General features: G+C 42.8%; 2 protein-coding genes across 2 annotated transcripts in view; one reads left to right on the forward strand and one right to left on the reverse strand.

Annotated features, from left to right (window-relative positions):
• Positions 1-19,701, forward strand: part of tenm1 (teneurin transmembrane protein 1) — a 185,383-nt gene extending 165,682 nt beyond the window's left edge. Inside the window, exons 26-38 of the mRNA XM_069670433.1 lie at positions 1,455-1,542; positions 3,164-3,360; positions 4,486-4,799; positions 5,636-5,808; positions 7,439-7,683; positions 8,448-8,741; positions 9,929-10,173; positions 10,904-11,046; positions 12,774-12,985; positions 13,597-13,898; positions 14,334-15,040; positions 15,696-15,838; positions 17,774-19,701. Of these exons, the coding sequence (XP_069526534.1) occupies positions 1,455-1,542; positions 3,164-3,360; positions 4,486-4,799; positions 5,636-5,808; positions 7,439-7,683; positions 8,448-8,741; positions 9,929-10,173; positions 10,904-11,046; positions 12,774-12,985; positions 13,597-13,898; positions 14,334-15,040; positions 15,696-15,838; positions 17,774-18,529 (3,819 nt within the window). The 3' untranslated portion in view covers positions 18,530-19,701. The remainder of the gene's footprint in view (positions 1-1,454; positions 1,543-3,163; positions 3,361-4,485; positions 4,800-5,635; positions 5,809-7,438; positions 7,684-8,447; positions 8,742-9,928; positions 10,174-10,903; positions 11,047-12,773; positions 12,986-13,596; positions 13,899-14,333; positions 15,041-15,695; positions 15,839-17,773) is intronic.
• An 872-nt stretch (positions 19,702-20,573) lies between these two features.
• LOC138598231 (SH2 domain-containing protein 1A-like) lies at positions 20,574-23,404 on the reverse strand. Its single transcript, XM_069669967.1, has 3 exons — positions 22,948-23,404; positions 22,577-22,640; positions 20,574-21,055 (listed from the first exon to the last, which is right to left on the reverse strand). The coding sequence occupies exons 1-3, from the start codon at positions 23,082-23,084 to the stop codon at positions 20,786-20,788; spliced, it is 471 nt and encodes a 156-aa protein (XP_069526068.1). The 5' UTR covers positions 23,085-23,404; the 3' UTR covers positions 20,574-20,785.
• Positions 23,405-24,098: the final 694 nt, after the last annotated feature.

The raw sequence follows: 24,098 nt of genomic DNA on the forward strand, positions 1-24,098 counted from the left end.
TTTAATCTTGGATAGAGGCAGGGAACTTATTTAATATGCATGGTATTGGAGCTTTGAGGTGCATTAAAATCACAATAATTATACCCCAAATTAGCTCTGCTGTGGATGTGCTTGTTTGTTTGTTTTCAATTAGGGGGAAATTGCAAGAACTTGTTTTCTGTGAAGGGGGGCATATTTTCTACGTTAGAGTGATTATCGATTACAAGTCACAAGACTTTAAATCCAATCAATGTCTCTCACCAAGTTGGTCATTATTTATATGAACTCCTGTTTCTATATTTCATGACCTCTGGAAAGTGAAAGTATGTTCGCCCTATTACTCTGCTCCTGCTGCTCTTGAAACTGATTAGGAAAATCTTGCAGGTCTTCTAAATCCTTGAAGACTTATGAGTATTTTCCGAGGACAACTTGATGAAATGCTTCCACTCCTGATGCCTATAAAATTAGGACTTAATGCGCCCAATTTATTGGCCGCTTAAGATTGATTTTCTACCCTGAGATGCTTGATAAATACAGCCCGATGTCATCAAATTCTTAAGGAATAGTTTAACATTTGTTGAAGCTGGCCTATTGGCCCTCTCACCATAAGTTAGATGAGAAGATAAATATAAAGCCAGCAGCGGATTAGCTTAGTTTAGCCCAACAGTGGAGGCATGGGGAAACAGCTAGCCTGCCTCTGTCTGATGGTAACAAAATCTGCCCACAGCATCTTTAAAGCTTACAAATTAACAAGTTATATCTTGTTTTTACAGCCTTTTTTTCCCAGTACGGATTAAGCAAAGATACCACGTGTAAGTTAATGAGCTTTAGAGGTGCTATCAGACATCAGAGGTAGTATTCTAACTCTCGGCATGAAAGCAAATAAGACAAATAATTCAATAATCTGAATACAGAATAGCTTTATGAAACACAATGCAAATCAACTTTCCCTAAGGGATAATAACTACGTAAAAAAAAAAATCCTAATCGAGCTCGTCTTCCCAAATCATCTATAAACAATGCATGCCCCACTTGGACCAGTTAAGAAGCCCCCCCTCCAAGATGCATCAGAATCAAACTGTCGGCGTAGCACTTCTCACCTTCATTTATAGCACGCCCCGTCAGGACAATCATTTTCATTTGTTTGGAGAGAAGGATTTCATGTTGCAAACATTCATAATCCTTCAATAAAGCCCCATTTAGGCCAAACACGGAATGTTCTCACACACTGAGGAAACATAAGTCTTTTATTTTTCTTTCTAAAATTAAAAAAACACATCTGAGATATCATCTTCCTCCTCTTTCATTCCGATGTTATTTTTTATTTCCAGCTCAGGATTTTTTTTATGAAATACCATCATTATCTTGTTTGTCGCAGAGATTAGACATAACAAAGGCTGTTGTTGAACATGTTGAGCAATAATGTAATGCAGCTTTCTGTAGCTGACTTTGACGTTTTTTTGAACACTTCACAGGTGTCCACCAACGGGGAGATATCTGTTATCTCTGGCGCCCCCACGGACTGTGACTGTAAGATAGACCCCAACTGTGACTGCTTCTCTGGTGGGTCATCAGACACACACACACACACACACACACACACACACACACACACACACACAGAGGCTATCTTACTGTAGGATTAAGTAATGCAAAAAGTATTAGATTATTTCTAATATGATTGAAGTACTAAAAACAACATGTAGCTGCACTTAAAAGTCATATCAGATAGTATCACTCGGCCTGGTTGGGCGGTATAAAGAAGGAAACAGAGCAAGAACATTTTAAAGCTATGACATAATATAAATGAATTGAAATAGTCACTCTCTCTTGATATTGAGTGATTAAATCTTGCTGCCTGTGTGTCCCTGCTGGCCAGTAATATTATTAGCTGAGCTATAGAAGAACTTTTCCTCTCCTGTCTGTCTCCTCCACTGTTTTCTTCTCTCCTATAATGTGCCTAAATTATTTAACTCGGATGGAATTTTAATATCTAAGAAGAGCCGGTTTTCTCTCTCCTTGAAAAATAATAAAGAATTATGATAATGTTTATGTAAACAATAACAGTATATAGGAAGGAAATGATTATCTGCAATGTCACAATGGAAAAGTAAGTGAATGCTATTTTGCTCTGTGAATGTGCAAGTGTGTGTTCACAGGGGGATGTATTTGTATTTGTATTCATGGAGAGGATCCTTTTACATGGAAAAAAACTCCAGCTAAATTTCAGTAGAAACCAGCTCGAGAGAAACCTTTCAAATCCATTCAAAAAAACAAGTAAAGGAAAAAGCTGTCCTCCAGCCACTGACGGTTTTAACTGGTTGGTGTATCATGGAAGGGCACCTGAAATGTAATAATGGAAAGAGGAAAAGGACCCAACAAATAAGCAGATGTTCTTTTGACAGTTAGGCCGTGCTTTCATTGTAAGTGTCAGAGGATGTGATTTTATCATTTAATTCTGCTCATAAAAATCAGCCTCTTTTCTATTCAAAATGGAGGGAAGTGTCTCTCCCATGCCACAAGCCAATGGGCTGTAACCACCCCTATTTCTTGGGTTGTACTTTGCATATTTTCAATCATGTCTTGCTGTTAACAGATGATTACTCTCTTCAGAGGCCTTCCGTTTCCATCCCTTCACCGTAGACACTCACACAGTGCCTTTGAACATGTGAGCACACGCCCGCAAATACAAACAGACATGAACACACTCACGCACAAACAGCGTACACACACAAACATAATGTGCATGCTGTCAAGAGATAAACTGCCACCCTGCTGCCTGCGCAGACCCATCAGAGGCCCCGGGCCTACTGCTGACAGCATCTAAAGGGCTTCACCCGGCTATTATCCTGCTGTGCTACCAAAGACATCTGAATGCATTCAGTCACCCGCTACCACTGTCTGATAAGGCTGAGGTCACTATCAAGGTGGTCATATCAACTCCACTGGGAAGCTATGGTATCCCAACAAGTCCAAGTCCTGAGCTGAACTGATAAACGCTTAAACGGCACCATGGGATCTTCATATTTTGCTAAGCTTGTGTGTATCAGTTGTGACTTCCCTCTTTCTTTAGAATAAATTGAATTGCTCAGTGTTTTTATGACCGAGGGGGCCTTCACTCATGCTATTTAGTTGATAAAGAGTTTGCCCCATTGCAATAAAGTTTTCTTATTTGTCTTATCAGGAGATGGAGGCTATGCCCGTGATGCTCGCCTCAAAGCCCCCTCCTCTCTGGCTGTGGCGCCCAATGGTACCCTGTATATTGCTGATCTGGGCAACATCCGGATCAGAGCTGTCAGCCCCAACCAGCCTCAGCCCAGCCCAGCTGGACTGGTGGAGATCAGCTCCCCACTGGACCAGGAGCTTTACCTCTTCAGTCAGGTAAAATATACCCGACATAGGCTTATAGAAGGTGGATATTTGCATTAATAAAATAGTGTTATTTTGTGCTGTGGCTAAGTTCAAATCAAGCCTAGCGTTAACTCAAGTATTTACGAAGGTTTACACATTACTAAATCTTACCAGGTTGAGCCACACAACCTAGCTCTTATGTCGAGATGACTTATTTTGTAATATTTCTGCCCAGTAACTGCTTGGTGTAATGCTAACTGCTGAGAAGCTAACAAAATTGTAATGCTAACTGCTGAGAAGCTAACCAAATTATAATGCTTACTGCTTAGAAGCTAACAAAATAGTAACGCTAACTGCTGAGAAGCTAACAAAACTGTAATGCTAACTACTTAAAAGCTAACAAAACTGTAATGCTAACTACTTAAAAGCTAACGAAATTGTGATGCTAACTGCTGAGAAGCTAACAAAATTGTAACGCTAACTACTTAAAAGCTAATGAAATTGTAATGCTAACTGCTTAGAAGCCAAGGAAATTGTAATGCTAACTGCTGAGAAGCTAACAAAATTGTAATGCTAACTGCTGAGAAGCTAATTAAATTGTAATGCTTAGAAGCTAACTAAATGAACTGCTCCAACCAGCCAAAGCTAACTTAGCTTGCCAAAAGTACTTGTTTAGGGTGAAGAGTTAAAAAGAGATAATGTTTGATCTGACACATTATTAATACTGTATCCTGGTATGATTTTAAAATACAAGTCTCAAACGTAACACAAAAGGCCTGACAGTTGACATAACAAAACTTCATGCTAATAATTAAGCTGAGTGACCCAATAACGCCAGCTATTCATGTTTGCAGTATTAATAAAAGTAGAACTTACATTTAGAATGGATTAGCAATTTTGGAAGTTATGCTACATTATTTTGATACTGTCCATTTAGTACAATTAAATGATTTTGAAGGCTAAACTATCACAACATAATTAAGTAAATTTGTAATTTCAAATAAGAGATTGACTCAATTACATCAAAACTATAGCAGCTATTAATTACGAAGAACTTAGACTAGACTTCTCACCGAAAGTTATTGACGGATTTACAGATAGCAGCTGCAACCCCAAACATGGCAAACCCATTCTATCTCTCCTTCTTCACGGCAGAATGGCTCCCACATGTTCACCAAACACCTGATCACCGGACACTACCTGTACAACTTCTCTTACGGCACGGACGGCCAGCTGTCGGGACTGACGTGCCGCGACGGCCACGGGCTCCAGGTGAGGAGAGATGCTCATGGTGTGCCTCTCTGGCTCGCTCTACCTGGTGGACAGGTGTACTGGCTGTCTCTTAGCAACAGTGGAACACTGAGAAAGGTATCAGCCCAAGGCCATGACATCGCCCACATCACTTACCATGGCAACACTGGTCTCCTAGCAACCAAGAGTGATGAGAACAGTTGGACCACTGTTTATGAGTAAGTCTACAATTTTTTCTTGCAGCCTTTTGTTCTTTGTTTTGTTTCTTTATGTCTCTCTTTTTTCTTTCTTTTCTTTGTCTTTTCTTTTTTTCTTTCTTTCTGTCTTTTTTTTCTTTCCTTCCTTTGTCTTTTTTTCTTTCTATCCTTTTTTCTTTTGCCTTTTCTTTCTTTCTCTTTCTTTTTTCTTTCTTTTCTCTGTCTTTTCTTTCTTTCTGTTTTTGTTCTTTCTCTCCATTGTCTGTCTTAAATCCTTTCTGCCTCTGTACTTCTCACTTTCACTTTGTCTTTCATCCATGGCTGTTTGCTTGACTCTCACTCTGAATGTTTGTACAGTTTGAACACATGATTGCATACATGTGCATGTGTGGGTAAATGCGAGCCAGTGTAACTTTTGCGGTGTGAAATATGAGTGCCATCTGGTGGTAACTGGTGCATTACTGTAGAGAAGTGGAGAAACCTTTTTTTTTCTGTTTAATCTTTTGCTTATGTGACAGATTAGCTGAAGGACGCCTCTGCAACACTTTGATCACACACGTTTAGTTTCATACGTATAGTACACGACACACACAAAAACACATCCCTCTGAATTATGTCCCACTGTCGACCAAGTCTCTGTCTCAAATTCCACAGCTGGGTAATTACACATATAAATCATAGTTGACACTTACTCTGTGCCAATGTTTGTGTATGAGAGGGGAAAACAGTGCGATAGTGAGTATGCACACATGTGCCTGTGTGCTTATGTGTGTGCATGGCTGTGTTGATTGTCCGAGAGCGACCCTTTTGTGTGCATTTGTGCTTGTACATCATCGCCTCTGTGTTTACTCTCCAAGGTACAACAGCGAGGGCCGTGTAACCAACATCACCCTCCCCACCGGTGAGGTGAGCGGTTTTCATGGCAACCTGGAGCGCTGGTCTCGTGTGGAGGTTGAGGCCTCAAACCGTGAGAACTTTATCACCAGCACCAACCTGTCGGCCAGTGACACCATCTACACCTTCAGACAAGGTATAGAAGTGTCATGGCACCTTGTGTGTTCTTTTCCCCCTCAGAGGGAAAACTGTCTTCCTACAGTTGACCAAAGGAGTTTACACAAAGCCACATATGGGGGCACAGATGTCAAGCCCCCCTTTATTCACGGGCTGACACAGGAAAGGTTACACCTCACCACCCCAGTGCAGCTACGCCGATTCAGTTTACCACAAACATGGTGCAAGAATTTTTATGACTCTTGTGGGAGGGGCTTAAACAAAATACAGAGAAGTAAAAGGAGGGCAGACAGTTAGGTTATAGTGATGTTTAAACATTTATGGCCAGCAAACTGCAATAACGTGGCAGTTATTCTGGTCAGGTTAGGCACACTGACCTATGTTTCTCTTATTCTCTTTTTCATGGGCTGCAATGGATGTCTGCGAGGAAATTCACAGTTTTGAGAGAGGATTTATCCCATTCTATAAATATTTCACACATGGATCTGGCATGACCTCTTTACATAACCAGACTAATGGGCAGTAAAAAAAAATTGCTTTTTTTTTTTTATTTACAAAAACGAGGCAGATCTGTCGTGTGAAATGTCTTAACGATCGCGTGGAGAAAAAAAATGGAAAAGAGGGCAGAGATGAGAAGAGGAGAAAATGAGAGTGGAGTGGAGAAGCCGCTCATGGGAGCAGCTTCTTCTCATGTCATCCCTTTAATTGCTTTCTAGCAGTTGTCACAATGACAGCACTGCAGGGAGAGAAAAGCTGCTCCAACACACACAAATACACTTGCACACACGCAGGCCTGTGCGCAGTGCTACAGTATGACAGAGCTGCCAGGGAAGAGTCGAAATGACCCCCCATTTTAGAGTGCCCCCTCCCAACCCTTTACTTCCACTAACCACAAATTCACTGTGTGTCTGTCTGCCTCTGAGGCTGCAATAACCATATGTACAGAAAGAGGTTTTATAGTGGTGGAGGGAATTTAAGTTACTATCCAGTTTATGAGCCGCATTAAGGTTTACGATAAGAATATAATTTTATTGTTATTTTTGCAATTTTTTATATTAATTGTGTTTTAGAAAACGGTAAAGACATGAGACAAAGTGATATTGGCATGTGTAAATTCTGTCTTTAACTTACTCAGAGCAAATTGGAAATGAAAGAGTTTCTGAGAAACCTTTGCGATGTGTAAACCACCGTCATGACCAAGCGTCCTCTCTTAGCTCACTTCTCTTTTCTTTCCATCTCCCTTTCACCCTCTTTTCATTGCTCTCTCTCACTATCTGTCCATCCGTCTCTTTCTTTCTCCTTTTCTCTGAATCTGAATAGATTACATTTTTCTGAAGATACAATAGGGTGCTAATGTTGCAGCGCGAGCACTAAGCACAGAGAATTTAGTAATTAATTCAAACAAAAAGCCAGACTTGTATTCATTGCATTCATGTAGTCTGCTGCTGTATATCATTGATTTTTCTAAAGGCTGTTTTCTGAGAGGAACTGATGTTTTTTCACACTTTTTTTCATCTGTTGCTGCGTATCTGCCTCCTCGTGTGCCTGTGTGGGTTTATGTGGCTTTGTGTGTGTGTGTGTGTGTGTGTGTGTGTGTGTGTGTCCGCCCCTCTGTATGTGTGTAACCCACTCGCTTGATCGACTCCCAGACCACGCTCAGAGTTCATACAGAGTCAGCGCTGATGGGTCGTTCCTTGTGTCGCTGGCGAGTGGGATGGAGCTGTCACTCAGCACGGAGCCCCTCCTCCCCGGAGGAGCAGGGGGAGGAGTCAGCCCTACAGCCAGTCGCTGTAACATCAGCCTGCCTGGAGACCACGCCCCCAGCCTTATTGAGTGGAGGCAGAGGAAGGAGCAGAGCAAGATGAACTACAGCACTTATGAACGCAGGCTCAGGGTAAAACATCAATCATCAGCTTATTATTCCGTTAACTTAATAGAAAATGAAGTCCTATTAATTCAGTATTACATAAAGAGAGTGCATATAGCAACCTTATACACTGTGTTAACCAGTAAACGTCTCAACCAGAGCCAAATCACATGGAAACCTGTGTAAAAAGGTCGAATTACATCACCTCAGCCACATCCTGCAAGCACTCTCAGTTAAACAAAGGTTGTGTAGTCCGACCTTTATACACCACTACAAGTGTAATCTATCAAGAGGATCTTACTTTTATTTTGAACCCAAGCTGTGAAGTACTTAAAAATGTGGTACAGTTTGGTGTTGGGATGCCGGCGCATGTTTTGACTACTAAATGACGTCACTGACGAGCTGATAGGTCAAATGACTCGGAACCCGTTTTCTGTACTTTCCACAAATCACTCGCCGACTGCAACACCTCTTCTCTATTTCCCTGGCATGGAAAGGAAACTACGCAAACGGAACATTTCATGATGAAATAGGAAAGGACATCTTATCTGATGTGTGCTAATTAATTAGCAGTCCTAGGACTCAGTTCCCCACTTGTTCACAAGATTATTGTTTATTATGCAGGTCCAGTTTGCTCAAAATGTCATCTAAACTAATGAAATGTCTGCTCGTCTCAGACTTGCTTCAACATTTGCATGTCTGAGGCCATATGTAGTTTGTGATGATTATGAAGCAGTGAAATTAAAGAGTTTTACTCCGTCTAGTTAACATTTGACTGATTTTCATGACAGGCACACAACAGGAACCTGCTGTCCATAGACTTTGATCAGAACACCAGAGTGGGGAAGATCTACGATGACCACAGGAAGTTCACCCTTCACATCCAGTACGACTCTCTGGGTCGGCCCGTGGTCTGGTCCCCCAGTAGCAAATACACAGAAGTTAACATCAGCTATTCCGGGGGAGGACTGCTGTCATCAATCCACCGTGGAGAATGGTCTGAAAGGCTGGAGTACGAAAACGACAGGGTGGTGTCCAGAGCCTGGGTCAATGGCAAGATCTGGAGCTACACGTACGCAGACAAAGTAAGAGCTGCACTTATAGAGAATGTGTTCAGGTGTGATGTGACAGACAGTTTGTTTTTTTTTGGATCGTGCTGAGATTTGTTTGATGGCTTCACTTCACTCTTTCTTTTTATCTTTGCTGTGAGCAGAAATGTAACACATCTGCTCTTCCTTTGTTTACTGCTTCAAGGTTATTTCTAAAACCAAAAGTAACACTAGCAGTACGGCAAAAACTACTGTAATGTGAGATTACACTAAGGTGCTTTTCTGCAAACAGTGTTTTCATGTGCATTGGTTTCCATTCATTTTACTTGACAATGAAAATCCTTTTGCAGATTGAAGATTATGTCTGCTTTGTTTTTCTTCAAGTCCAAATATTGTGCAGACTTTTTTAATCAATCTGCACCCACAGCTCTATGACTACACAACAGCTCCATAGCTTAGAGAGAGGTAAAGTCAGACATGATGTTCATTGTTAGGTTTATGTAACTCGCGGGATCTTGAGGCCATAGAACGACATTTACACCAGTGGTTTCCTGGAAGTGGGTTTTACAGTAAACACCCAATGTGCTTGACAAAATAGGTTGAAAAAATGGGCAGTTCATGTTAATTTTATTAAAACTGCAGAGAGGCATGTTCCCTTTAAGTGTGTGACAAAGCTGGAGCTGCCAAGCTACAATTTCCGTCCTTGATATTAATTGTAATATTTAATGAAATGATATTCAGGCTGAAATATGTCTGCTGTCAGCTTTTGTTCTACGACAAAATTAGAGTGTAAATGAGCTTATATTACAGAACCATCTAGAAATGAATAATACCTACATGTAATATTTATACAGTGATATTATACCTTACAGTTAAATAGAAAAGTATTTTTACACAACATGGACTTCAAACAGTCCAATAAGCGAAAGGACTGCAGACAGATTTTAAAGCCTCCATAGCAAAATAGTTGCCCACAGCTGCGTTGATAGTGATGCTTTGATTTTGCTTTACTTCAGTTTTAAGGGTTAAATAGCCTTTCAATGATTAACTTTAACATGAATAGTCCTCAAGCTGAAACCAAGGTTGCTTCTGAAGTGCCGACATTTCGGTGATGCAAAGCTTTCACCGGATGACATTTCAATAGAAAAACACACCAGACAGAAAGAAAAAGATAAGTGCTTCACTATTATAACTGCTCTGTGCATCCGTCTGTGTTCTTACAGTCCATTATGCTGCTCCTGCATAGCCAGCGGCGCTACGTCTTTGAATACGACCAAACAGACCGTCTGGTTGCCGTGACGATGCCCAGCATGGTGAAACACACCCTGCAGTCGCTCCTGTCAATAGGCTACTACAGGAACATTTACACCCCTCCGGACAGCCAGTCCTCCTTCATGCAGGACTACACCCTGGACGGGCGGCTGCTGAGGACTCAGTACTTGGGGACAGGACGTGGGGTCATCTACAGGTACGACGCAGATCACACAAATATGACTGATTGTTGGTTAGTTGTTAATTGCGGGAGGCTATGCAGTGTAAAAGAGGTGACATTGGCAACACCAGCACTTTGATTTTGATGGAACTTGGGCGGCACAACGCATCTTGGCACTAAAGTCAGCTATATAAAAACATAACACTGATTGGCTGATGAAGGTGCTGTAATTAAAGGCTAATCTCAGAAATTTAAAAGCTCTATTACAGCTCTAAGTCTAGCTACGTGCTACACGCACACCCAGCTGTCCTTACAAATTACACTGATTGGACTAATGGGGAGACTGATTAAAGGTCAAATTTTTTATCATCATAGCATGTCAGACACCACTGATCTGATTTTGATGAAAGTTGGAGGACCGATGCGGGCAGCGTTCTGGCATTTAACATTTTTTAATACTTATTGGCTCGTTGAGGACACTACAGTATTATAAACGGCCCCATTTTCAAGATTTGAAAGGCCATAACTGCCGCAGCAGCTGCTCTGATTTTGATGAAATGTTGAAGGATGATGCGACTTGTTATTTAATGGCCAAAGGGATCTTTGTATTATTCATGTGGTATCGCATGTTTACTTATATCAAAGTTCAATTGTTTTACAGTTTACATTTGATCCTTTTTGCTCTCCACTTCTGACATAATTTACTGATTCATCATCTGTCCTGTAAATGTAGCATTTTTTTTCTGCTTCACTCTTATTTTTCCAGGTATACGCCGGCAGCTCGGCTCTCTGAGGTGGTTTATGACTCCACCCTGGTGACCTTCACTTATGACGACGCCTCTGGCACTGTCAAGACCATTCATCTCACCCATAATGGCTTCATAAGCTCCATACGATACAGACAGACAGGTACGTATACGCAAGCAAGCACTCATGGGACATCATCAAACGCACCGACAGCTTTGAATTTCAATATTTAAAATGTGCAATGAGTCGTCTTTAAATCAGTAATTTAAAGGGAACCCTCTGAGCATGAAATAGTCTTATGTGTGCCAAACTGTAAGAGGCTGCACAATGAGGGAACCAGATTTTCTTGAGTAGTATCAATCTCTGTAGTATGGCTTTGAGTCAGTCTTGATGCTATTTCATCTGAGACTGAGACAGCCTCCGTTAGAAGTGTGAATAGGGCTGTGCATGTACGAATGGAAGAGACTGTGGTCTACCGCAGCTGTAAATACGAGACCACCCCCTAGGCTCTGGGCCATGCTAGCTCTTCCCCACCTCCGCCACCAGCCTATGCGGTGGGCTCTATGTGGAGTGACTTCACTGGTGTTGCCTGCATGCATATGAACTTCATGTTCATGTTTGCACTCTTGCCTACAAGGCACAGAAAATAACAAAATCTTACCCGAGGACATCAATTATAGCTGTAATAAGAGGACAATCGTCTCATTTCTTATTCTGGAAATTAGTTAGAGAGACATTGCACTTCATAATTTCCAGCATTATCCAGTAACAGCATTAACATCAATGGGCCCCTTTAGCTCTGGCAGCAGATATGTTCGGATATCGTCATTGTAAGACAGTTCCCCAATTCCCTCAAGTTACAGATTCTTTCCAGGGTCGTTGAGAGTGCTCTCATCTCTGCTGCTGGTTCACTTCACATGGCTTTGTGATTGGCTCGCAATGATCAGGTGTCACTAATCTGCAAGGCTCAGCGCGTGTGTGTAAATGTGTGTGTGTGCTCGTGTGTGTGTTTATCGCTTTGCCCTCACTGTGAATAGACTCTCACCTTCCTTTAACTGATCTCATTTCAGCAGAACAAACGGAGACTTGGAGAGAGGAGAGATAGTGGTAATTGTCCCTTGAGAGGAGACAAGGAAGAGTAGGGACAAAAAAGGAAAGACAGGTATATAAAGAGGCAGGTGAGGGGAAAAAAGGAGCAGAAAAGGAGAGGAAAAGATGACAGCTTGGGGAAGTGACAGCTAGAGAAGCGAGACGAACAGACTGCAAGTTCCCCAGGGCTGTAGAAAAGCCTCCACATCACTCTCAGTGCCTCTGCCATTTTCCCATTAGCGCAGGTTTAGAATCAACATTCCACAGAAAATAAAAATAGAAGATGTAATGCTGATCCAGCTCTCTATAGTCTCCAAAGCCAGACACTTAGTCATTTTAACTGCAATCAGAGTCATCTCAAATAGCTCCATAATGGTGTTTCATTAGCAGGTCTTTTTCCAAATGGAGGATAGGCTGCAGTAGCTAGCAGCAGAGGTGATGAATAGTGTTGTTAAAGTTGATGCTCTGACATTAAGGAGCACATTGGCCCATCATGGCTATTGTCTTTAGATTTCATTATCCCTCCATATTAAAGGTCAACAATGGAAATGCCATAGAGGTGTGGGGATAGTCAAGATTGAATGGCTTGCACTGCGTGTGTCTGTGTTAATGATGTTGAATTAGTCGTTGATTTGAATTAATTAGGCAGACCTGCACGGGTAGCACGATGGCCAACTGTGAGGGCCGTGTGTGCAAATGCATCTGTGGTATGTGTACCATTCACGCACATGCTAATGCATGGTCCTGAAACTTCAAAATGAGTGTATTTCTCACATGAAACCGCTCTGATTCTTTCGCAGGCCCCCTGACAAGTCGGCAAATTTTCCGCTTCAGCGAAGAGGGCTTGGTCAACGCCAGGTTTGACTACAGCTACAACAACTTCAGAGTGACGAGCATGCAGGCAGTCATCAATGAAACCCCCCTGCCTATTGATCTGTACCGTTATGTAGACGTATCCGGAAGGGTTGAGCAGTTTGGGAAGTTCAGCGTCATCTTTTATGACCTCAACCAGGTAAGCAGAACACTGTCATCTAAAATACAACACGCGTGAATTAGGATGCCAACCTCAAGTTGTTCCTTTGATGTTGTCAAAGCTGCACTAGAAATCTTTTCATATTAACAAAGGATCGAATGACATATAAAAGATGCAGCTCATACCGACAAACTCACAGAGAATACCAAACTGAAACTGAACTAAATTAGCGTCTTTCAACACATTTCTTGGTATTGTGGCCTCAAACTTTATTATTTTGGTTCATTATCACAGCTGTCATCAACCACAGTACATCCCAATTTGAATAAACCCATTCTACTTTAGCTGATAAGCACTGCATCGAAGACTGATGAAGTTAGCAACTAATTGGTTAGCATAGCATCTAGCATTAAGCAGCTAAAGAAGCAGATATTTCCCTCAGGAAAAAAAGCTAAGCTAAAAACATGTAATTGGACTTAGATTTGTCTAGTGCCCAAAAGCATGACTCTAACTTGCTTACTTTAGTCTATTTTTGTTTGATATACAAATTGGCAGCTGTTTGCTATTGCGTCGCAACATATTTTCACCTTACAAAACGTTATGTTTCTTTTCTGATGTGTGGCTTACCCCTTTCTTCTTCTGTTGTTTAGGTGATCACCACTCATCTTATGAAGCACACCAAGGTATTTAATTCCTACGGCCAGGTGGTAGAGGTCCAGTACGAGATCCTTAAATCCATCGCCTACTGGATGACCATACAGTATGACTCGGCAGGGCGCACAACTACTTGCGACATCAGGGTGGGCGTGGACAGTAACGTTACACGCTACACTTATGAGTACGATGCAGACAGCCAGCTGCAAAGTGCTTCAGTTAACGAACGACCTCAGTGGCGCTACAGTTACGACCTCAATGGGAACATTAACCTGCTCAGCCATGGGACCAGTGCCAGGTTAATATGTTTCCTTCTAACAATTATCTCTTTAACTATTGAACGGATAGCAGTTTCATTTGAGTCTGACATTCATGATCCCCAGATTATTAATTCTGCTGAATATAGTGATCCCCTTACTATTCTTCTTTCACCATTAAGACGTTAACATTTGAGTGAAAGTTTTGATGGATTGCCATGAATGGATTGCAAAATACCCCTCGGGTAATCCCTTCACTTTTTTCATCATCTGGTGAAACGTAGAATTTGTTCAATACTTTGGTTAATGATCAGTTACGAGCAAAAAGGACATTCCCATCAGTCTCAGTAAATTCATAAATGGCAAGATGGTCAACATAATGCGCGCAATGTCATTGTTAGCATGTTAGCATGTCTTGCTACTTAGTCCTGCTGTGTTCACAGCAGAGTCACTTTATCTGTTTGGTTTTATTCCAGGCTGACGCCGCTGCGTTACGACCAGAGAGACCGCATCACACACCTCGGAGAGCTACAGTACAGCGTGGATGACGACGGCTTCCTCCGCCAGCGAGCCAATGATCTGTTCGACTACAACTCCAACGGCCTTCTGACTCGCGTCTTCAACCGAGTGACCGAGCGCACCGTGTGGTACCGCTACGACGGCCTGGGTCGGCGCGTGGCCACCAAAAGCAGCCAGGGCGAGCAGCTGCAGTTCTTTTACGCCGATCTGTCACATCCCACCAGGGTCAGCCATTTGTACAACCACAGCAGCAACCTGATCACGTCACTGTACTACGACCTGCAGGGCCATCTCATCGCCATGGAGCTGAGCAGCGGGGAGGAGTACTACGTCGCCTGCGACAGCGTGGGGAGTCCGAGGGCTGTTTTCTCTAGCAAAGGGCGACTGGTCAAAGAGATCCTCTACACGCCTTACGGAGAGGTCTACCAGGACACCAACCCTGACTTCCAGCTTGTCATCGGCTTCCACGGAGGCTTGTACGATTCTCTCACTCGGCTGGTACATTTAGGCAGGCGGGATTATGACACGCTAGCCGGTCGTTGGACCTCACCCAATCACGAACTGTGGGGGGAGCTGAGCAAGGAGCCGAAGCCGTTTAACTTGTACGCCTTTAAGAATAACTGCCCAGTGGGGAAAGTGGAGGAGGTGACTAAGTTTACTACAGGTGAGCTTCACGCACTCATTCACTCTGAACTCAACACTGAATCGGTTATTAACAGACTTACGTAAGCTGCTACAGGCAGATATTGCACTCTGCAACACTACTCCTACACACGCCTGCATGGGAAACATATGCCATGCAGATTGAGTAAACAGGGCTCACTGCTAACCACAGGTGAGCTGTGTGGCAGAGAGAAGATGTGACAGACAGAATGTACTGGCAACAGAAAGGACAGCCAAGCTTCAGATCGGCTTGTTTTTTAACTCAGACTGTTATGTTTTGTTCCCTCTGTCTGTCAAGAACATACTGTTTCCCCGAGAGGCAAAATAGAAACTCAAGCGAGGGAGAGAGATGGAACAGCACAATGAATATAGGATGTTGGTGGGGGCGTATGTCCTTCTGGTTAATGGAACATTCATTTGGCCCGTCACGTTTCCCTGCAGCAGGATTGTTTATTACAGAATGAATCTGTTTGTCAGGGAAACACCAGCCGAGCCATCCCTGACACGTATTATGCTCATATATTGTGTGATTTCCTGAACAAGTGTTGTTTCCCTGGCCTTATGACTTTTTGTTTGCTTCACAGTATACACACTATATTCCAACTTTCTCCCGTGTAATTTTCTCTTCCTCTCTATGTGTGTGCGTGTGTGTTCAGACATTGGTAGCTGGCTGCAGCTATTTGGCTTCCAGCTTCATAATGTTGTCCCAGGCTTCCCAAAGCCTGATGTTGGCAGAATGGAACAAACATACGAACTGATGAAGACCCAGACCAAGACTCAGAACTGGGACACCAGCAAGGTGAGCTCTCCACCACTACAACTTGCGGCCAAATGCAGAAGCAGCTCTTTGAATCGGGTGTCCCTGCGTTAATAGTTTTGTAATGACCTTATGATAAAAGGTATCTTTTAATATGTCTTTTCTTCTCTTCCCTACCCATCATATTAAACCACTTCTAAATGTTGAGCTTTTGAGTTGTACCGACCAGCAGAGCAGTTATCATTTGCTTGATCTTTTTTAAAGAGCCAAGGTGAGGCATGCAGAGGGCCGAAAGGTTAAGGGCTGACAAGCACTACACTGTCATAAAAAGTGACATTGTAATGAAGTGAAAAAAATTTAATATATAATAGAGTTAAATATGAGCATTTTAAATACAAATGTACAATAATATAGATAATAATACAATTTGACTATGAAAGCAACAGTAATTTAATATGCTTTAATTATTTTGCAAATGTTTGGTTTATATATAACCAATGATTGTTTCTGCTCTCATTGTACGAAATTGAAGCCAAAATAGCCCCCATGACGGCCGCTGCCATCTTGCGATGGTGACGTAATTTGGAGCCAGAGTTGCGCAGTAGAGATCGGCTGGTGGAGCCGCCGTAGCCACTTCCAAAACACACACCTAACTTAACAAAAAAAACAGCAAAGATCCCGCTCGTCGGCGTAGTCAACACCAGAACAGCTTCTTTGTGTTGGTCTGAAGCAGACGTTCACAGATGTGTAAACTTCAATGACTGTAGTGATTGTTTTAGTTATGTCTCCTCTCGCCGTTCCTCCTCTACTCTGCTAATCCGGAACAGATCGGCTGCAGGTGCCGAATTTGTCAACAGAGCTGTCAATCATCATTTTTATAGCATCAAATAATTAATTAAAAGAAAACTTGTCAGAAAAACACTTGGACGTAAATCAGCATGATAATAACTAACTATAATGACAGAAACCATGTTTGAGAAACATTTATTTGAGGTGTATTTTGATTTTATAGTTTGACTCATGTCCCATCTGTTAATGTGGAGGAGGCATGCTTTATGACCTATACTGCAGCCAGTCAGCAGGGGGCGATAGAGAGGGTTCGTCTTCACTTTTAGGGAGCTGTCATGGCGTCCATCTTATTATACAGTTAATCAATGTGATTATTTCTTTCATAACTATCTATGTATTTAATTAATGTTGAGCACTTTGGATCTCTGTGTGGGTGAAGGTCAACGGTCCTCTTCAGAAGCTCATAGGCACTCTAACTGCCCTTTATGTTGTCTTTGACTTTAATGGTTCCTCCTAATGAGCAATAATGGCTGATATCAATGTCACATTAATAATAAAAGTTAGTTAGAATGTCAATATGAGGTAGAAACATAACTCTTTTGATAACTATGCATTATCTTTACAGTCAAGTTAGTCAAGCTGTACCTGGTTCCAGTTTCTTAAATGTGACTTATTTACTTAGATTTACTTAATTAGGACAGATTTTTTCTACCTACATTTAGTGCTCACAATGTGATGATCCAAACGGTACGACTGCAAAGATTATGACTGGTCCTATTAAACGTTTTTCAGCCCTGATGTCCTAAGTCATATGAGGAAGCTTACTGGTACAGTCATTATGCTTACAACGCAGTAATGACAGTTTGACTTGTGAGAGTGAGAAACCACAAGTGTTGCTGAAAACATTAATGATGGCTCCATTCTATTTAAGTGTACCAGAAAGTCATGCCAGTGTGTCAGTGAGCGAGCATGAAGAGCAACAGGCCTTTTCCGGTGTTATTTTTTACACCTCTGCTTTTCCGACTGTGCCATGTGATGTCATCAGTGTAAAAGACCCATTTGTGCATTTTTTATTAACGCTATAGAGTTCTTTTTCCGGCTGTAAAAGTCAAACAACCTGAAAGACTCAGTGATGAGTCCAGTCACACGTGCTATATATATCTTTTACCATGTCTTTCATTTTTCCAGGTGGTTTTGGGGATCCAGTGTGAACTGCGGAGACAGCTGAGGAGTTTCATCTCTCTGGAGAGGTTACCTCTAGTCTCAGAACCTGTGGGCTCAACTTGCCACAGGCCGTCACGCCCTCCTCCCTTCGGCTCCCGACCCTCTCTTCTGGGCCCCAGCATCCGGTTTGCCGTCTCCCATGGCCGCGTCAGCGCTGAAGTCATCGGCGTAGCCAGCGAGGACAGCCGGCGCGTGGCAGCCATTTTAAACGGCGCTGTTCACCTGAGCGGGCTGAGCTTCACCGTGCGCGGATGTGACACCCATCACTTCCTCCAGTCCCGGCCCATTGAGGAAGACCTCGCTCTGGGGTTAGGAGTCGGGGGGCGTGTCCTAGAGAGCGGGGTGAACGTGAGCGTGTCTCAGATGAGCGCCATGGTGAACGGCAGGACTCGACGATTCGCTGATATCACTCTTCAGCAAGGAGCGCTGTGCCTGTGCGTGCGCTACGGCGGGAGCGAGGAGGAGGAGAGGGCGCGGGTGAAGGAGGAGGCGAGAAAGAGAGCGGTGGAGGGGGCGTGGGAGAAGGAGAGGAAGAAGGTGGAATTAGGGGACGCGGGGAGCAGGGCGTGGAGCGAGGCGGAGAAGCAGCAGCTGCTGACCGGAGGACTGGTTCAGGGTTACGACGGCTACTACTCCCTGCCTATAGAGCAGCAGCCGGAGCTGTCCGACTGCCCCTCCAACATCCACTTTATGACACTGAGCGAGGTGGGGGGCAGGTAACAGAGACACACGAGCAGCCCCCCACCCCACCAAAGACTGCCTGTTTCTACTCTACTCTGATTTGTTCTACTGTTTCTATACTGTATCAAAAAAAGAAGAAGATGACGACAGAAGAAGAACAAGAAGAGAGATTGGGGAAAAAATGATTTCCAAATGCCTTTAATTGTGACAAAATGATGGTATTTTATTATTATCGTCCAGTTTCTCCAATTTCTAACAGTGGCACAAGCAGTGTGATTTGGCTGTGGCTTTGCTTTTTGTATCCGACTGGCCTGGGACTGACCGACCGACCGACCGACTGACTCACTGACTGACTGACTGACTGACTGACTGTATGTCATTCGCTGTTTCAACACTGTTAATCATTTTGGACTTCTGTTCAAATTCACTGAACTGTAGTGATGAAGACTTTAGGATCGATCCTCTTCATGACTCAAATCAAGAGCTCTGCGGTTGCCATTTGAGTTCCTACATGGTTTACCTCGGATATACTATCGTTTACATATTGTGTAAGAGAGGCCTTGTCGACTCTGACACTCCCCTTTAGAGAAGGAAACCTCTCCTGGTATTCCGCCTCTGGTGTGCTCCAACAGTAGTTTGTATGAGTGTGTATACTAAAATCAAGAATGTACATAGCCAGTGCTTTCACACTGAAAAAAGTGCTCAACTGGAAATTCTGTTGTTCATAAGTAAGTGTCAGTATTGTTAATCAATAGAAAAACAGTTACATTTTTGCAAAGAATTATACATGGCTATAGTAAATATTCTCGCTGAAAATCTGACTTTATTGGGTTACAATGCTGATTAAAGTTATTATGTGTGAATTACCAAACTGCTCGACGGGATTTCATACACATTGTTGCTTGTTATTTCTCTCTGTGTCTGCTCTCTCTCTCTCTCTCTCCCCGTCCTCACTCTGTCTGCGCCTCCTCTCCACACATTAGTTGTGCGCTCTTTGTTCTTGTTTCTGGGAAGTTTGTAACTTTCAAATCTGTGCTGTCATTATCACCCATCATTATGGCTCAAACTGAGATATGCATGAGGAACCTGCGTCTGTCAGAAGAGAAGAAGGAAGAGAGAGAGAAAAAAAAAAAGAAACGCACAGAGGAAGGGAAAAAGAAATGTGACAGCTGAGGCTCAGCGAGTGGGTGGTGAGTGCAGAAGGGGCAGGACCTGGAGTTGGCTGTGCTGTTCTCTACAGCTTGTCTCCTCTCATTAGGAAATGCCAATCAGACTACATGTGAACCACTTCCAAGCCTCCTTCCTCCTCCCCGAAAAGAAAGTTTAAAAAGACAGCAAAGAAGTTTGTTTGTTTTTCTTTTCTTTTTTTTTTTAATCTAGCTACCACTAATCCACCTCCCCGTCCGTCTGCCTATCCCCACTCTGCCTCCCTCCCGTCGTCACTCCACCATCTGCCCACCATTAATTGTTTGTGTTTCTCTCCTGGGCTGCGGATGACAGAGCTGCACAATGCATATGTTCTGACTGCCAGCAGGTGATATACGTTCCCGACGAGCACTTTGCTGATCGGCCGCGATGCACCTTCCCTTCTAAACCATATGCTCTGCGAGATACTGTCCAACCTCATCTCTGTGGTGACGAGATGGAGGGTCTGGTTGCTAGGAGACCGCCGCACTGAAGAATTGTCTGGGCTGAATGGTTGCTCTCTCTTTCCCCTCTCTCTCTCTCTTTCTCTCTTTTTTTTCATAAGGAGCCAGTAATGTCAATCAGATGAATGACGGACCCCCCTCGCTCTCTAGCAGTCAGCATTCTCTCCATGGAAATCAGTACTTCAATATGTCAAATTGAATTTTTGTTCCACATTATGTGTCACACGGAGGCTCGAGTGTGTATGGCTGTGTGTGGGTGACCTCATTTAAAAGAGTTTATTTCAACCAATACCATTTATTTCCTTTGCCATTCACATAACCGAATTGCATTAAGAAAACAAAGCACAATATTTGTTGTCAACTTATGAATGCAGTAATGGATATTAATGTTGCAGCAGTTGAATATTTTACATCAAATCCCTGAAAGTTAGTGCTGTATATGCAGAAACAAAAAAAAAGGAAATACTGGAGGGAGATCTGAGGCACTGCTAGAACTGAAATGAGTTGGATTTAGCAAACAAGAGCTGCTTAATTGGAAAGAAATGACATTTACTTCACACCCAGCGTGAAAAATGCAACAGAAGGAACCATGCAAAGACGGCATTTTTGTTTATAATTAGGTCAATGGAGAGCTTTGGGTTTGCCCCTAACCGAAAGCCTGCTGCGCCGCCTTCTTTTTCCTCATTTTCTGTCCCTGAGCAGCGTGCGGCCCCTGCTGCTGGAGGTAAGAGTCGGGGCTGCTGTGTGTCGGTGACAGGCTATTACTGGGCGTCTGTGCCTCTGTGTGTGTTTGTGCCCGTCTCTGAGCTGTGACAGGGTAGAGCAGAGGCATGGCAATTCCTTGTCCGGGGGTCTTGAAAGCTGCTATCAAGTTCTTGATATGCCGGAAATATCGTTTCTGCACACCAGGAGTGGTCTGAAACACAAGAGGAGGAAAATAAAGGCAGGGAATTCAGCTTCTCCGTCTCCCATCTCCACATCAAACCCCTCGGGGACATGGCGAGGACAGGACAGGACCGGCTTGAAATGAGCTCGCACAGATTCACCTGATAAAAAGACATCAGACATGCTAAAAGTAGAGGCAGGAATGTGCAAAGGGAGGGGCTGGGGATTGCGTCAGTTATATTTTATATATCTAGTCCACTGATCCACACTGAGCACATAGTCAAAAAACAAAAGGACACAACGATAAATAAGATGATGCAAAAGAAAGTCAATCTATAATTGCTGTACAACCGCTCCAGAGGAGTGGGAAACAGACTCGAGGGGTTTAGAAGCTAAATTGGGAGAATTCTGTTTGCGGTTGTCACTGAAAGCATCTGCTCCCCCGGGCCTTAATGTTAGTCAACAAAAAGCATTTATTTTAGGAGTTATGTGTGAAACCTTAGATGCTTAAAGTGTCCTATTACCGCTATCGTGACTGAATAAACTGATGTAATAGAAAGATGTTTTTTATCTGATGTATAAATCAAACGAAGCTTTTGCCACAGCTTCCTGTGACTTATCCTCCACTTCTTTTTACGCGTCAGAGAAATTCAACTTTGTCAATAATCTCTCACAAAGTTTTTCATTATTTTTAATTGTTAATCAATTTTCCGCTTTGCTCACAGCTGTCACCTTAACATTTAATATCCGTAAACCATAGAGCATTAAATATTTCAAAGTACTATAATTTTGTCAAGTAAGGGCTTTTAAAAAAGCATTATTTGTTTCCAGCCTGTGCGATCAATCATGCAGGAGGAAACGGTGGTAAACCTTGTTCCTTGAATGCAGTTTGAAATCATTTAATCAAACGCAGAGAGCACTTTCCACAGCAAAGCACTTTGGTTGTTTCTGTCTCTGGCCACAAGTGTTACCTCTGTTCCCTGGAATATTTCATTAAAGTGATTGATTTTGCACATGAATAATGTAAACTGTTATTGAGCTTGTAGTGAAATGCGTGTAATTCAAGGCTTTTCCCTGTATCTGTTTGCTTGATGCTGTCAGTAAAAATGAGCGAGGGTGAAATGTAGTTACAACAGCATCTTGCTTAGTTGTCACACAGAAAGAGACATCGCCTTCAGATGTTTCTATACATCCACATCCCGGGGTGTTTGCCAACCCTCAGTGCTCAATTACATATCCCATCAGAAATGCTGTCAAATGCAATTCTGCGTTTCCCATCTCTGGAGTACGCTGATGCCGTGGTGCCTTGAATTTGAGGCAGGTTGAGGGGGGGAAATCACAGGGTGTTGAAGGAAAAGAAATGCACCCCTTCTTGTTCTGCAAAATGTTTGACTCAAATTCACAGCTTGCTGAATTAGGCCGGCACAAAAAAAACACAACCTGCAGATCTAATAAACAGCATCCAAAGGGAGGCTGGTTCTGTAAAGTTCCAGGCCGTGGGGAAAGAGTCAGCACAGAAAGAAAGAGCAAGAAATAAGATAAAATGTGTCACCTCTGCGGCCCACGACCCTGCAGCGTCCTTGTGAAGTCTGTATGTGTAGACGTATCCATTGCTCCTGCACACACACACAGAAACGACTTTGACCCTGGGTTCATCTTTCAATTTAATGAAATAAGTATTTGCCTCTGCCGTCGCCGCTATTGCTCCAGTGAGACTCACATTTCACACTAAATAATAGGCCGCCCCATTTTTGGGGTTTCAGTTAGCACTCGGTTTGTTTATGCCTTTGTGCTTTATTTTCTTAAATGTGCTGGGATCAATAATCGCTGTAATAGCAGAAAATAAGGTTATGTGTTGATGTGATTATAGAGCTCTAAGTAATGGCACTAAGAGAGACACTGCACTATCAGTGCAATACTCACAGCACACACAGGCAGTAGACATCTGGCACAGAGTCACTGTTACGGACTAGGTAGCACCCATCCCGCCCGTCCTGGGCCAGCCGCCGCTCCCCTTCTTCTTTGCCAATGGGTCCGTGGTAGATATTCAGGTTGTCCATCACAGCTTCTCTCCCGATCTGCTTTTTCTTCTGCTCCCCGGTACCAGCTCTTCTTCTCTCTCTCTCTCTCTCTTTACCCTCAACTTCAACTTTTTGTTACTGCAGGCAAGCCTTTTGGTCTTCTCTGCGTCTGCTCTACACTGGGAACACGGGTGAGGCAGCTGTCCTGTGTCTCATCTGATATTCACCTCTCGCTGTTTCAGATGTTTGTCGGGGAGCCTGAGCTCTTGCCAGCCAGCGTTCTGATTTTCCACCTTCTTAACCAGACTGATAGCTGCTCTTTCTTAACTCTAACCTTTATGGCTTGGTGCTCAGTCTTCCTCTTTCACTACACAAACACACACGTGTGCAAAAACACACACACACACACACAAGTGTGGGTTTGTGTATCTCTCAGGAAATGATTGTATTTTTTTCAACAGGAAATAACTTCAAAGATTCTAACTGAATATTTCCACAACAATAGAAAGCACAAGAGAGGGATAAAAAAGCAATATCACCGTTTTCACACAGGAACACGTATATTGAGCTCGTGCTGTGACTTATGCTGTTTCCCACTCAGTTATCTGGAGGCCTCACTTTGTTTTCTTATTAACTGAAGTTTGCTTACACTGTCTGTTTCCACGAGTCGTGATGTTTACTGTGCAAAAACCAGCAGTGGAGGATGTAGTGAGATCCTTTACCCACAGTACATTAGTACATGAATGTAAATTACTCCGTTACAAGCAACAGTAAGAAGTCAAAAAGAACTTTTTTCCCCCCCTGTGACTTGAGTTAATATATGACATCATAAGGTTCTCGATAGTGATGCATTGCAAAGTGTAAGCAGCATCTTAGTGCTGCAGCCGGTTGAGCCACAGCTAGTTCGAACACTTAACTATTTAACTTTATTTTTAAATGAATTGTTTTTTTAAACTTTTCTCTTTTCTTTGCTTTTATTCTGAAATATTGAATCATTTTACACCTTTGCTCCTCCATCCGTTATTTAAACTAAACATTTAAGAAGTTTTGGTA

The sequence above is a fragment of the Semicossyphus pulcher genome, unplaced genomic scaffold (genome assembly GCF_022749685.1).
Source record: "Semicossyphus pulcher isolate SPU_LCO1_2020_fin unplaced genomic scaffold, fSemPul1.0.p SCAF_2, whole genome shotgun sequence".
Taxonomy (NCBI): Eukaryota; Metazoa; Chordata; class Actinopteri; order Labriformes; family Labridae; genus Semicossyphus; species Semicossyphus pulcher.